Below are 14,108 nucleotides of genomic sequence, written 5' to 3' on the forward strand. Positions count from 1 at the left end.
TACAGCGTTAACTCATCACTCTCCAACCGTCGAATCTACAGTGATCGCGCTTTCTACTATATGTACTATGCTAGGTACTTTAACAAGTCGTCTTTAATAGATTTTTTAAAAGAATTTTCAAACACTGCTGACGTAATTCCAGACTTTTAAAAACTTAAACTTTAAATTTTGAATCACATTTTTAGATTTAAATTTTTTACGATAATAACCTTAACTTACACATAGACTAAACTTTTGAATCTTAAACATTTCATTCGATTGATCTAGGAAACTTTGAAATGATCACAGAAAAAAATATGATTTCAGGTAAAACTTCGACATGGACTGGCCAATCCAATAAAAATACTGAGTGTTAAACAAAATTAAGCACTTCATTTATTGAAACTTTGACATTTTTCCAAACAAAACTCCGTAAAATAATTTTTTTTTCCTAAATCAACCGGTCTAATCTAGAAATAAATCAGAAATTCAAAATCCGTGTTATGCTAGGACGAGTTAGCCATTCACAGATTGGAAAGTTATTGGATTTGGAAGGAGTATAAAATATATGAGATGCAAAACGAGCCGTTAACAAGATTAATGTGTCTCTGCATTAAACATTACACTTTTTTGTATAACAAATGACTCTGCCATATGTGATATAATATACAATGAAATTCAAAAATCTTATCGGCAATAGTGTCATCTCTTCGGCATCTCTTGCGAATTATGTGAATAATTGTTCAAAACATTTTTGTTTAATGACTTGCTCGAATTGTGTGTAAAAATATTAAAAAAAAAACCGTGAAGAAACCATAATCGCTTCCACCACAAGTCCGTGTATATACATATGTATAATAAAATGCATCACAAAAATATTCAAATTTTATTCACAAATAATAAATAAACAAAGTTTACACATTACAAAAAAAGAAACATTTTTTTTCAGTTTAGTATACGAATAATATGTATAGCTGCGGTACATCTGTGAGCTTTAAGGTGTCCCAAGAAACCATTTGATTTTTTAAAAGCATATAATTACCACCGTATGATGATCCGCATCACTATAAATGTATCGCGATCACCCGTACGTACGAATACCGTGTCTATACGGACAAAGCTGATCGAAACTTCTGCATATTAAGTGGAGTGGGGCATGTTCATATAAAACGCTCGTGCTTTGTGAAGCTTAAGCTTATTTCAATATTGTCGGAGTGTTTAATTAAGTCGGTAAATACTTCCTTACGGTTGTTTCTGTTCGCAGTGATCAAATCAAACGTATAGGTACACGCACACGGTTTAGTTTGTTGTTATACTGTTTTCGATCGCGATAAAGAAAAAAAGCTGATTTTTTTCGGTTGGAAAATTTCACGTGAAATTGGTCTTGGATGCAAAAGTGTATCAAAAAAAAATTCAAATGAACCTTGAATGAAACGTTAGATAAAGATTTAAGTGGACAAAAATATTGACTCTGGCCTTTCGGATATACAAAAACCATATAAAAGCAAACTAACGATTTAACAAATTTCAAATTGATTGTTCAATTTTAATGTGCTAGTGCAATATACCTTCAAGTGACTGTGTCGAATTTACATCTAAAGGTGTTTTGAGGTAGTTTTTATTTTCGTCGAGAGAAATTTGACCATATCAATCATAAAAGGTAAAAATGATGTAATTTTATTTATATTCGTTACAGTGTTTTGTCGGAGGTACACATGAAACTAAAAGTTTATAACAAAACGGTTAATCATGATTTACTAATTAAGAAACCGCAGTTAACATTTAGTAATATTGGATTACACAAAGTTATTACTGCAATAATTATCGACGATTTTTTTTTTCTCTCTATGCTTCGATTTTTAAAAAGTATCTCATGGTCTTTGATGGATTTGTGTTACAGCAAGACCAGAATTAACAAACCATAATTATGATTTTGATCGTTGATGTCGATTAATCGAAAAATTAATCTTTTGATTTTTGATTGTCTTTTATACCATAAAATTGTAAACAATAATTTGTTAAGTGTGGACATTAAATCGCATTTAGTGATAGTGCAAATTTCAACAAATTCGTAAGCAAAAGGGATGTTTACAGATGATAGATCTTCTGACGGTTTCTCATGATGCAATGAAACGTATATGCCAAATTGTTACAGTACTTAAGGCATAAGAGTGATGAATGTTCCAGCACTTTTATTTTTGTGTGTCTCAAGTGGCCTAAATCGTAGAGAAGCCAATTTGGTGTCGAAATAAAGAAGAATCTAATTCAGAAACTTATTTTGAATGGTGCTTGCCAAATTCAATTGATGCTATTAATGAAATGATGTTGACCAATCATTCAAATTATTTAGAATTTTAGAATTTAGAATTTTCCTCTACCCTGCCTTCGCTTTCAACCCATATTCACACCTCAAAATGTTTTTTTTCTTTCGGGAAAATTGAAGAATTCTCTCCTATTGAAAGATGAATCAAATCCAGCTTAATCACTGACTTAAAGTCGCCGAACCCTTACATTTAAATTCCATAAAATGTTTTTAACTTTCGCGCAATCGCTCACTACGGTATACGCGTTGAGTGTGTAAAAACTATAACAAAATAATATTCTCTGACATTCTATTGGAGAGCTTATATATAATACACGTATATGGATTTTTAAACTTGACCATCGGGTCATATAATCACATATTCGCAATGATGAACTGGTTTCCAATGAAAATATCATAATAATGACTGTGCGCGACGTTAATTTGTAGCAGTTAGATAATTTCAAATTATAATCGGTCTGCCAGTTATTTAATTGAATGCAGTTTTCAGTATGTTCAAACTATTTTTGTTGTTTCATTTCGTACTGATAATTTAGGCACAATCACTGAAGAATTCACTAATTCATAGACCTTCAACATTTTGTAGAAATTCAATTTAAAATTGTTCATTTAGAAAATAATGTCCTCTCCTGAACACGCAATAGTTTAGGTAAAAAAGCCAACCCGTGCAGGCAATGAAAAAATATCAGATTTGTCTATTTTATCAACTGCATCGTATAGTGGAATGTGAATTAATCTGACCTTGTGACCATCTATGGGGTGGAACTTTAATGATTTATATCAGAGTGTTTCTATTTTTAGTAATATCATTCTGCGAAGTTAACCAAACCAGCAAGTCTATCACCGTATAACGACTTAATCTGCTACTTCTGCTGTTTAAGATATCTTTTGTGTGTTATATCGTGCTATGTTGAAACAACATTTAGCTGGTGTTCATCAATGTTGATCGGCTTTGCCGGCAAAGGATGATCTAGCCGTTTAAAAAAAAACTTGATTTTCCTAGGCGGTGACTTTTTTTTTTGACCGAAAGTTGCAAAAAGCCGCTGAACAACATTAATTGATTCTGGATTGAAATGTTTTTCAGATTCGTACATAACTCCTTCATTTTATTATTTTCTTTAGATATGACGTACCCTCTTGACCATGCCCTGTGTGTGTACGTACATCCGTTGCAATGCATCCACAACATTCTAAAGTTATTGCTTGTAACATTTTTATTACACTGTTGATTCAACAATACGCGACTTCGATTCTATATTCTTTTTGATTATTACATTTCTTCGGTGATTCCAGTTAACGTATTATAAACAGTCTTGTTTACAACTTGCTACCTGTTGTATGTATAAAAAAATAGTTTAAATATTTTTATAAACAATTAATTATAATTATATCAAGTCAGTTTTTATTACTGCAACTTTTTGCAATATGACTCTTTAAACGATACATACATTACATTGCCATACAGGCAGATAATTGTTCATTTTAAATTCGCATTCTACAGATCCGAAGTAAAATGCGTCGTATTGTCTGGATATAAATTTTTACCGCATTCTAAATAAAATAAATTATATTACATTCATGAAAGACTGTCCATGGGGCGTCTGGTATCTGTCATCGCGATAGTTTTAATTAAAAGGACCTTGTGAGTGCCTGGATATTTTACACGGCTTCGGACTGAAGAACACACTAAATTATATTAGCATGCCAACAAGTCTGATACTCGAAATCATTCCAATTCACTTACTACTACTTTTCATATCTTATGATTTACCACTCGAGTAGTTTTCACAAATAAATCAGCAATTAATTGTCCATCCACGGTGGGCTTCAACGATGGCTAATTAAAAATGTAATGTAACTCAAATTTTATTGTAGATAAATGTTAGTCGATGTCCACTGATCATAAATCAGGGCAAGTGGTCGGAAAGTGGACGGCAACTTTTTGAAATATTTTTGAAAAACTATTTTTTAACGGGTACAGCATCTCTCCTGCACAACAGTGTCAACATTAAGGTCCTACCATACAGTTTAAATTAAAGGCTATTCAATTACCTTTCGAACGATACCACACTTTCTATATTTGTGTTTAAAAGCGTGAAGTTTGAAGAATATTTTCATATGAGTAGGTACTTTAGTGCATTTATTCAATATTGAGAGCTAAGATGGATATAAGCCGAGACTCTTTGATGTTAATTTCGTATTCTAGGAACTATTCTTGACTAAAACTGACCAAATATCTCGAATATAATTTAGTTTGTTCGATTGATTCAATGTTTTTCAATAAATTGCTTACCGCCGCGAATACTTTTGAGCATCTAGGCAACCACATGGCGCTTAGAATGGTCTTATTTTGTATCAGTTGAATTGTCCTGGATCCCAGCTTCACGACGATACCAGATTTGCTATATGTAGTGTGCCACAGCTGTGCTGTACAACTCATTTTATAGGCGAAAGTCAGTCTACTCGAAAGTACAGAGATCGTAAGATTTCGAAGATTTTTTAATCAGTCTACATGGCAAAATTATTGAACGTTTTAGCTTATAATCGTAAATAGAAACCAAAATGAAACTAAACATTGGCAATGAAAAGAGTTTTGAGTTCAGTCCAAAATCTTACGATCTCTGTACTTTCGAGTAGACTGACTTTCGCCTATAAAATGAGTTGTACAGCACAGCTGTGACACACTACATATAGCAAATCTGGTATCGTCGTGAAGCTGGGATCCAGGACAATTCAACTGATACAAAATAAGACCATTTTAAGCGCCATGTGGTTGCCTAGATGCTCAAAAGTATTCGCGGCGGTAAGAAATTTATTGAAAAACATTGAATCAATCGAACAAACTAAATTATATTCGAGATATTTGGTCAGTTTTAGTCAAGAATAGTTCCTAGAATACGAAATTAACATCAAAGAGTCTCGGCTTATATCCATCTTAGCTCTCAATATTGAATAAATGCACTAAAGTACCTACTCATATGAAAATATTCTTCAAACTTCACGCTTTTAAACACAAATATAGAAAGTGTGGTATCGTTCGAAAGGTAATTGAATAGCCTTTAATTTAAACTGTATGGTAGGACCTTAATGTTGACACTGTTGTGCAGGAGAGACGCTGTACCCGTTAAAAAATAGTTTTTCAAAAATATTTCAAAAAGTTGCCGTCCACTTTCCGACCACTTGCCCTGATTTATGATCAGTGGACATCGACTAACATTTATCTACAATAAAATTTGAGTTACATTACATTTTTAATTAGCCATCGTTGAAGCCCACCGTGCATCGCTTAGGCGAATGACTAAACCACACATGTAACCTTCTCTAAGACACATTCTATATGACTTTGCCTCTACAAGCATTCAAATCTATTTTAAGTACATCGTCAAAGACTATAAGATTCTCGATTACACGATGCTGTTTGTTTACGCGTTACAGCAACGCACGAACGTAATGTACCATTAGTTTATATGTCAGTGCCAGTAATCAATAGTGTTCAGAAGATGTATATGATACTATTGGTTGGATACTATTCCAGACTGGAGTTTTCAAGTTAACGTACTTAACCTTATAGAAGCTGCTATTCATCTGCTATGAACAACGACGAGAGGTATGACGAGTGACCAATAATACAACGTGTGATAAAAATTGTAGTAAAACATTTTGAATCAATCTTCATCAGATACTTTCAACAAACGAAGTAACAGATTTACTGATTTTGTTTCTTGATCGGCAAAAATCCATAAAATTCAAATTTTTGAAGATTTTCATCTTTTTAAATGTCAGTATAATCATGATAAGCCGTATTATAAAAATTGAAAAAAAAAAAATCTTATAAACCCTAAATCCCCAATGTCGGACCAGCTATATCTTAAGAAAAACTGTCTACAAAAACATTATACAATCATGACATTCCTCGCTGTTTTCATTAACTTGGCTCGCTATGTAAATTATAACCGGTACAAATTCTGTTAAGTCATAAAATTAAATTTTGTTTTTGTTTTTATCGGGACGAATTAAAAAAAACCTACTGTCCATTAGCCTTAAAAATGGAAACCTTGTTTGTGATATGTGGTGTTCAAGAACTCTATCGTATCGTCTCGTTTAGGAATCAATTTTGAGCAACGTTAGCATGATATTCGAATTTATTACTTCTGGACATCGCATAAAACGCGAAAAATTCTTTCAGAAGATAGAAAAAAAAATTGTTACATGGGTTTCAATGAAGGAACTAATTAAAAAGCTTAGATGACATTGTGGGCACACGTATGTTCTATGTTAATAGCACTAAATCTAGCGAACTAAATTAAATCTCAATTTGGTCTCAGTGTGAAGAAGTAATTTTAGGTTGTCATTGAAACAACAAAACGTTTTTTTTTACACTAAATAAAAACAACAAACTCATGTTTCATATTAAAATTAAAGTCACAATTATAAAATTTTGACTTTAAATGCTGTAAAAAGATTCAGGGAAGAATATTTTTTCCGAAAAAAAAAAAAATTAAATAATCTTACATTGACAACACGTTATGTGCAAATAAATATCCAACGACTAATTGCTAAGATCCGGTTAACTAATATTTAGCTTAGCAAAAAGTGAAATTAAATAAATTCACAAAAAAGCCCTGCTTGTCTTAATTCTATTAAAAATTTGATAACCACGCAGAAAAACACAACAACAGTGGGCTATTGGTGTGAACGTGTTAGGTCGACTAATAGCTCTATGTTCTATACTTTTACAATTATAGTTGCAAATCAAAAGTTGTTAGATCATAAGAATTGATGATAATGACGGCTAAAAATTTTATTATTTTTTTTCTCCTTCCATCGACGTTTTTACATTGTCCATTCATCCGCTATTCCATATGTAATTAAAGAAAACAAGTTTTTTCTTTGATAAATTAGCATAGTAATATTTTTTTGGGAAATTCTGAATATTATCAAGTGTCTTGGAAAGCCAACAAAAAAAATTAAATGGACAGAACAATACGAGAAGCTTTGCTGTATCTTCCATACAGCGATTACCTTGCACTTGCGAGCAATTATATGACGTAAAATATGCAAGTTTTACCAAGAATTGGAGGCTCTTATTTAAAAAAAATATTCCGAGACCAGTAAGTGGCAATAAAATTTATTGATTGGATTTTTAGCGAGTATAGCACCAAAGTAATAATTTTTCACCTTGAACTTGATGAAAAACGTCTTTTGTGTAAAAGTATAACGAAGTATATTGTCTAGCTCTCAATTTTCATTATATCTCAAATTCTCGTTATATTAAATTGTACACATTTTTAGTCAATTTTCTGTGTGCGTGTATGTTTAATATATTCTTTAAATTGTTTTTGTTTCACATCCATAACCACAGTGCAAGACTGTTGGTGAGACAACATCATTCCAATCGTCTAGGAATTAGTATAAATTAAATTGACTGTACACGAAAATGTGTCAAGTAAACGAATAAACAAAGTGGAAGTCAGTATATTCAAACATTTAAAAATTATAGATTGTATTTATGTGCTTTATTAGACATTGATGTAAACACTCAGTGAAATTTCAATATTTTTGTTCAAATTTAAACTAATCTTTTCGAACATTTAAAATTAGCATTTCAATCAGCAAACACTTGAAAGTTTTAGATGATTTTATAGTTCCGATATTGTCGTCAGTTCTCACGTACCAAATGAATAGCAAAATTTTCCAACAAACTGTGATACACATATGACTATTTTACTGGTGTCACACGGTCGCCTTATCTTATCAGGTGGATATATGGAGCAAATGCATTATTACTTGGTGACTTGTAAATTGAAACATAAAGGTGATAAGTAGAGCCAGGGCCTAATATAACTCGTAATAATTCACTATATGTATACCCGTCAGTCCCGTTTATCAACGCTGATTAATCTAAGTCTAGGAGCAGTGTTGTGGTTAAATTCTATAGTTTTTGGACCCTGCACAGATAAAAATATGGGATTAGAATTTTTAGGTCCGAGGGTCAAAAGTAATTCTTTCGGGATTAGATTTTAAATCTTCGTTAAAAATTGAAAAAATGTAATTTCTTCTGGGATTAAAAATAGGACTAAACAATAATATTGGGGATTGAACGATCATTATTGGGGATTGAACGATCATTATTGGGGATTGAACGATCATACTATTGAAGAATTTTTCGTCTATAATTTGATTGAATTAAAATCACACTTTTGTGTAAATTTATTTGAGAAATCTTTAAATCAATGCATCACAATTGCAAGATCGAAATTGGAAAGAAAACCAATTTTAGCTGTCAACTAGTCCACATTACTATGGGAAAATAGACATTTTTAAATTTTGTTATTATTATGTTAAATACTTCATTTAAAAAAATGGTAAGAAAACTGCAGAAGAATAGAAAAACGAAAACCATGAAAAAAATAGTGACGTTTGAACTGACTATCTTACCATCTGGCAATTTGCATTTTAATCCCTATTTTAATCCCACGAGGAATTAGTTTCTTTGAAACAACGCTTCAAAATAAACCACGTTAGGATTAAGAACAAATTGTAGCAGTGGTAAGAACGTCAGAGTAGGTGCGCAAAGAGTCATAAGTTTATGCCGTTATATCTTAAGAGAACCACTCAAAATTACAAGTTAATTTCTCGGTGTCTTTCTTTATTTAACATTTTTTGAACTTGCAAAAAAAAAAATTAAAACAAGTCTTCAAGCAACTTTTATTGCGTTCTATCCACGCACACAAAAAGCAATACCAATTACTCCCGTGTAACAAAAATTGATTTTATATTTACAGTCAGAGATCTCGGCTCTTTTTTATTTGGACAAATGTTTCTTATCCAGTCAAGACCGTATTTGACGAATTTATTTTAACTGGTATGACGTACATAATTAAACATGGTGTGTAATACGATTGGTACATGTAGTAATAGTCTGAATCTAAATAGAGAGAAGAAAAAAACGATTAAATACGCTTGAAGCGAGATGTGTGTACGAAAAGGTACATAATACCAATCGCCAGTCTTCTCTTTAATAATTTGTAATTACACCTTCCTCAGACTTTAAACTTCCACCACGAAAAGTGCAGACCAACAATTTTTTTTTGTTAATTAAAGAATCGATATTTTCATACACTGGACTATGACTAGGCAGAAAATGTAGTTATAATGTGAATGAAAATGGTATTGGAATAGAGTAGAAATCGTACCCGAAAACCTTTACTACTATTATTTTCGTGGCTCATTATTTTACTTCGATTGTATAATTACATAATCACATCACTAATCATTACATAATTAAAATGTTTCGATGCTTCTCATGAGATTCGCTCAATTTGTCGAAAAAAATTTAAAATTGAACAAATAATACGGCACCAGCAGCACAATAAGTCAGTCATGTTTTTCCCATTTGCATTCCAGCCAACAACGCACCAGCATTTGCGTATCTAGATTTCAAGTACCACAATCGGACAGTGTATCATACATTCGACTTACACTTATAAAAAACAAGTTCATATAACTAAGTTACTGTTCATGTCAACCAATATTTATTGGAAATATTTTCCGTGAATCTTCTGTCTCTTTAGCCCACAAATCGACTCAATGAAAATGGTTGTCCTTCGACTTTCATCTGAATTTAAAAAAAAAATCTCTAGAAATCCTGCAGCATCACTTCTCTAGACTATCGTACAGTAATATCTACCTAGTCAGATTTCAGCTAGATGTTTGCAATGAATAGCAAAACTGATTAGACATTCAAACAGTAAAATTTGTTAAAGTTAAAAACTAACATTTGCCCACAAATTTCGGTACATTATGTTTCCATTAAGAGGACACATATAGATAAACAACTGTCGCCAGTAAAGAGTATACAATCAATGGATTTACTCAATTTCCGCTACGTTAATTAAAAATTGCTTCAATTTAATTTTTATTTGTTTACATACGACACGATCTTATCCTTGATCTATAACCTGTATCATTGAATAAAAGATGATGCATTTATGAGGCAGTTGTTTACGATCTTTCTGAAGGAAAAACATTTCTTAGGTAAACTGACACACAAAATTGACAATACTTCATTCATTCAATCAAAAATTACAAAATGGAGTTGGGAAACCCATTCTTTTCATCGTTTTATCAACGATCGTTTTTGTTAGTTTTTGACTCGTACTCTCAAAGGAGAGCAGCCTTTAAGAATGTCCAAAAGAAAACAAAACGTAGGAAAAATGCACAGAAACTCAAATGACAACAAAATTTCACATATTTCTCTTCATAATAAGCAAGATAAACTGTACTGCCTTTTCTAAACACATTTTTTTTTGAAAACGTAAGTGAACATGTGGATAGTCATCATTCAACTTGTAAATTAATGATGTAATGTCACAAAGTTGAAGTTGAGTTGTGTTTATGTTGAAATAGAATGTACATTGTGTATAACTGGCGCTCAAAAGGCATGAATGGGATAAAGAAAGAAGCCTTTGTCAGAATTCTAAATAATGAAGTCAATGTGGTGACCGAATTTCATATCACACCGAATCGCCGAGTACGATGAAGATGTATGCTAATTAAATGGAAGCTTTTGTCTAATCAAATTGATAAAGCGAAAGTGTTAACAGACCTCAAGTTTTGAAGATGATGTTAATTCGGAAACGTGCTAATTTGAATAATAATACGCTATTTATATTATGTAACAAACAGCGCGTATACGTATTTTCGTGTCAAATATTTTGAGCATAATATCGTTTCGGATACAAAATTTTGCCATCTTTAGTTACTAAATAATTTTTGTGACTGGTCAAAATTTGTTTGTCACAGTAGATACATTTTACAGGAGATAAAAAGGATTTTATATTTGGCATATCGGGAATTTTTTTTTACTTCGTCTGATTTGCTGATAGTTTATCCATATTGAATCACTCATGGGTCCATCATCTGTTCATCACAGTGACAACAAAAATTAGCATGAGTTCTAGCTAAAAGTGAACCTATGAACGAGCCCGGCTGGTGGCCTCAAATATGCCATGATATTAGTTACATGTTAAAGCTATTCAAATATTCCTACTTTCAATCATTCCGATATACCAAGAAGAGATGGTAAATGAAAAAAAAAACTCATTCATAACGTTCGAAAGCTGTCTGTAGTTGTAATGGTGGAGATTTAAAAAAAAATCATTAAATCTGAGAATTTTATTGTGTCATTGCAAATTCACAATGACATTCTCTGAAAAAAATGACAGTGAGACATTTGTGATGTCGTTCACTGTAAATATGCCAGAGCTCATTTTCGCCCTCTTTGTTCCCTTGACAGAAAATAACCTTTAGCTCTCTTTGTTTCTTCAGAAAATTAAATTAAATTAAAGTTTTCTAAACGGCAAGTTAAAAATGGGATGCACAATTAATGATGTAGAAAATATATCATTCTTTCAAAATTTAGTCAGTCAAGGTACCTGACAAACCCAAGAGGTGGGTTACCTAGTTATCTCTGAAGATGGTACAGCACAATGAAATTTGTTTTTAAATCATTGCCAATATATTTTGTCAAAATAATATACACCGGATTTTGTCAGCTGCTCCAAGTTTGGTTAAGGCTGTTTTTCGACCGTAATAAGTAAAAATTTGTTGATGGTCCACCGTTTCGTAATTTTTTTATGGGCGCTTAGACTAACTTATAAAAAAATCGATGCATTTTAATGTCATGCCGTTGAACAATTTTTTGTTTAGAATAATGTTTTACGTTGATTAAAAAGAAATTGTCGGAATAGCCCAACTTAATTGTTTGATATCTTCAACCCTCAATTGATTTTTCTGTCTGGCTACCATCGTAAAATTTCGGCTTATAGCTATGTAACAAAGTATGAGGATATAAATATAGGAATTTAAACAAAGGGTAACAGGATCTCGATTTAATGTTGAAACGGACCATCCCAACCAGACAAATATAACGATAACCAAAAGCTGATTGGACAAAAAGAAAAAGAAATATTTCCTGATGTTTTATCTTCATGTATCAGTTTATGTCTTTGTTTGGACATTTTTATTGGACAAGTGGGAAGTTTATAGTTCTGAAGGTCACTATAGTCAACATAACAATGATCAAACCATTTCCGTGGAGTTTTGCGAGTAAAATACAAATGTTTTTTTTTGAGTGGGGTATCAAATTCAAAATTAACTGTCTGTCCATCAGACATTGCGTGTGACTCATTTCCCATTTTCAGTCACAATCCAATATTCAATAAATTTTTTCATCAAAAACCAAAATTTTGAGTTCACATGTACTTAACAGAATCATACCAACACAAAGATGGACTTTCTTTTGAAATTCCCACGATGAGTGAAACCCCAAATAAATAAAACTGGAAAAACTTAGTTTATAATATGCAATACACTTAATCCATAATGACCAAATTACCTAATTCATTTCGAGTTACAAACGAAGACCAGTTTATTGGATTTTGAGATTAAAAAGCATATTTGAAGGTCAAAACAATTAGAACTAATATAGAGGATATTTTTGAGTAACAAAATTTTTGTATTTTTTTTCAGTTAATTAAAATCGTTGAATTATTTTTTTTTGCGTTTTTACTCAACTTTGCACATAAATAACATTTATGCTTATAAATGTTACATTAAATGAAACCAATTCTCCACTAAGTTAGGAGTTATGGGAAATTATGAAGACAGCTCGGAATGTCCATTTGATGGTTAATTTACGAAGAATATTATGCAAATAAAATATGTTTCGTTAAATGAATGTTATTTTTAAGTTTTTGCTTTTTTTTGCCTCAGCAAACATTTTTTCAAATTTAATTTTTTGACAATAACAATAATGATAACTCAACACCTACGTTTTACGTTCGAAGAGTTAGCATTTTCCTTGTGCCTTATTGCTGATTATTATCGATGAATTTCGCCTAAAAAAATTAATAAAAGCAATAGCAATAATCGGTTTGTAGCATTTTCTAACAACTTTGTGTTGTGTCTCAGTTTTTTTTTCTTTTTTCTATAAAGTGTAGGCCAAGTATCAATTCAATGTAAAAATTATTTTTTTTTATTATGTCAATGTGGTCAAAATATATGTCGAAATGAAAAAAAAAAAAATTCATCGGAGAAATGTATTTTTTCGAAAAGAAATCTTTATAAGAAATGTCAAACATATTACCTATGCGCTTTAAAAACAAGTGCTTAAAGTCGATATTCAAATAGTTTTGAATGAGTAAAAATTTAAATTTGGTTATAGAGTCATGATGTAACTAATATTTGGATTATTATGAGTTTTTTTTCTTTTCTTTTTTTAACTTTCAGATTCAGTTTGAGTACGCGCTGGGGATATGGTCTTTTATTATTTTGATGTTTAAAGATTCGGTTTGAAAAAAAAAACTTTTTTCTTTGATGAGAAACAAGATTTTGACGAATAATAATCTCTGAATCAACGAAAAAAAATCAACTTTTTCGATGAATAGATCATTATGTCGTCATACACATATGTATTGGGTGAAACGTAATATCATCGAAAAAACATAATGTTTAATGGTTGCAAACATGTTTGATTTGGAAACAAAAGCATCATAGAGTAATTTGCACCATCAAATATTGATTTATATGAACGGTGTGTTGGACACAGCACACATATATCTAGTTAAACTAGTGGTGCTTTATATTGTTAACACTTTTTTTTCCATCGGTTAAATTATTTGTTTTCGTAAATTTTTTTCAAGCCTCTACTAATTGTTTGCACTTGCAACAGATTATAGGTTATTCATACTAGCATATGTGCGTTCCATGAATTAATTAAAACTTAAACCAACAATTTTAATCA

At 31.3% G+C, this 14,108-nt stretch overlaps 1 protein-coding gene across 2 annotated transcripts in view; it reads left to right on the forward strand.

Moving 5' to 3' along the window:
- The first annotated feature begins 1,122 nt into the window (after positions 1–1,122).
- Positions 1,123–14,108, forward strand: part of LOC119070538 (elongation of very long chain fatty acids protein) — a 29,442-nt gene continuing 16,456 nt past the window's right edge. Inside the window, exon 1 of one of the 2 annotated variants that reach the window (XM_037174914.1) lies at positions 1,123–1,639. Coding sequence is in view for 1 of the 2 variants with exons in the window: in XM_037174913.1 (XP_037030808.1) it covers positions 7,615–7,677 (63 nt within the window). In the remaining variant the exon portion in view is untranslated. Of the gene's footprint in view, positions 1,640–7,599; positions 7,678–14,108 lie in introns of those variants that run through there. The other variant, XM_037174913.1, reaches the window with a different exon arrangement.

The sequence above is a fragment of the Bradysia coprophila genome, assembly GCF_014529535.1.
Source record: "Bradysia coprophila strain Holo2 chromosome X unlocalized genomic scaffold, BU_Bcop_v1 contig_98, whole genome shotgun sequence".
Lineage (NCBI taxonomy): Eukaryota > Metazoa > Arthropoda > Insecta > Diptera > Sciaridae > Bradysia > Bradysia coprophila.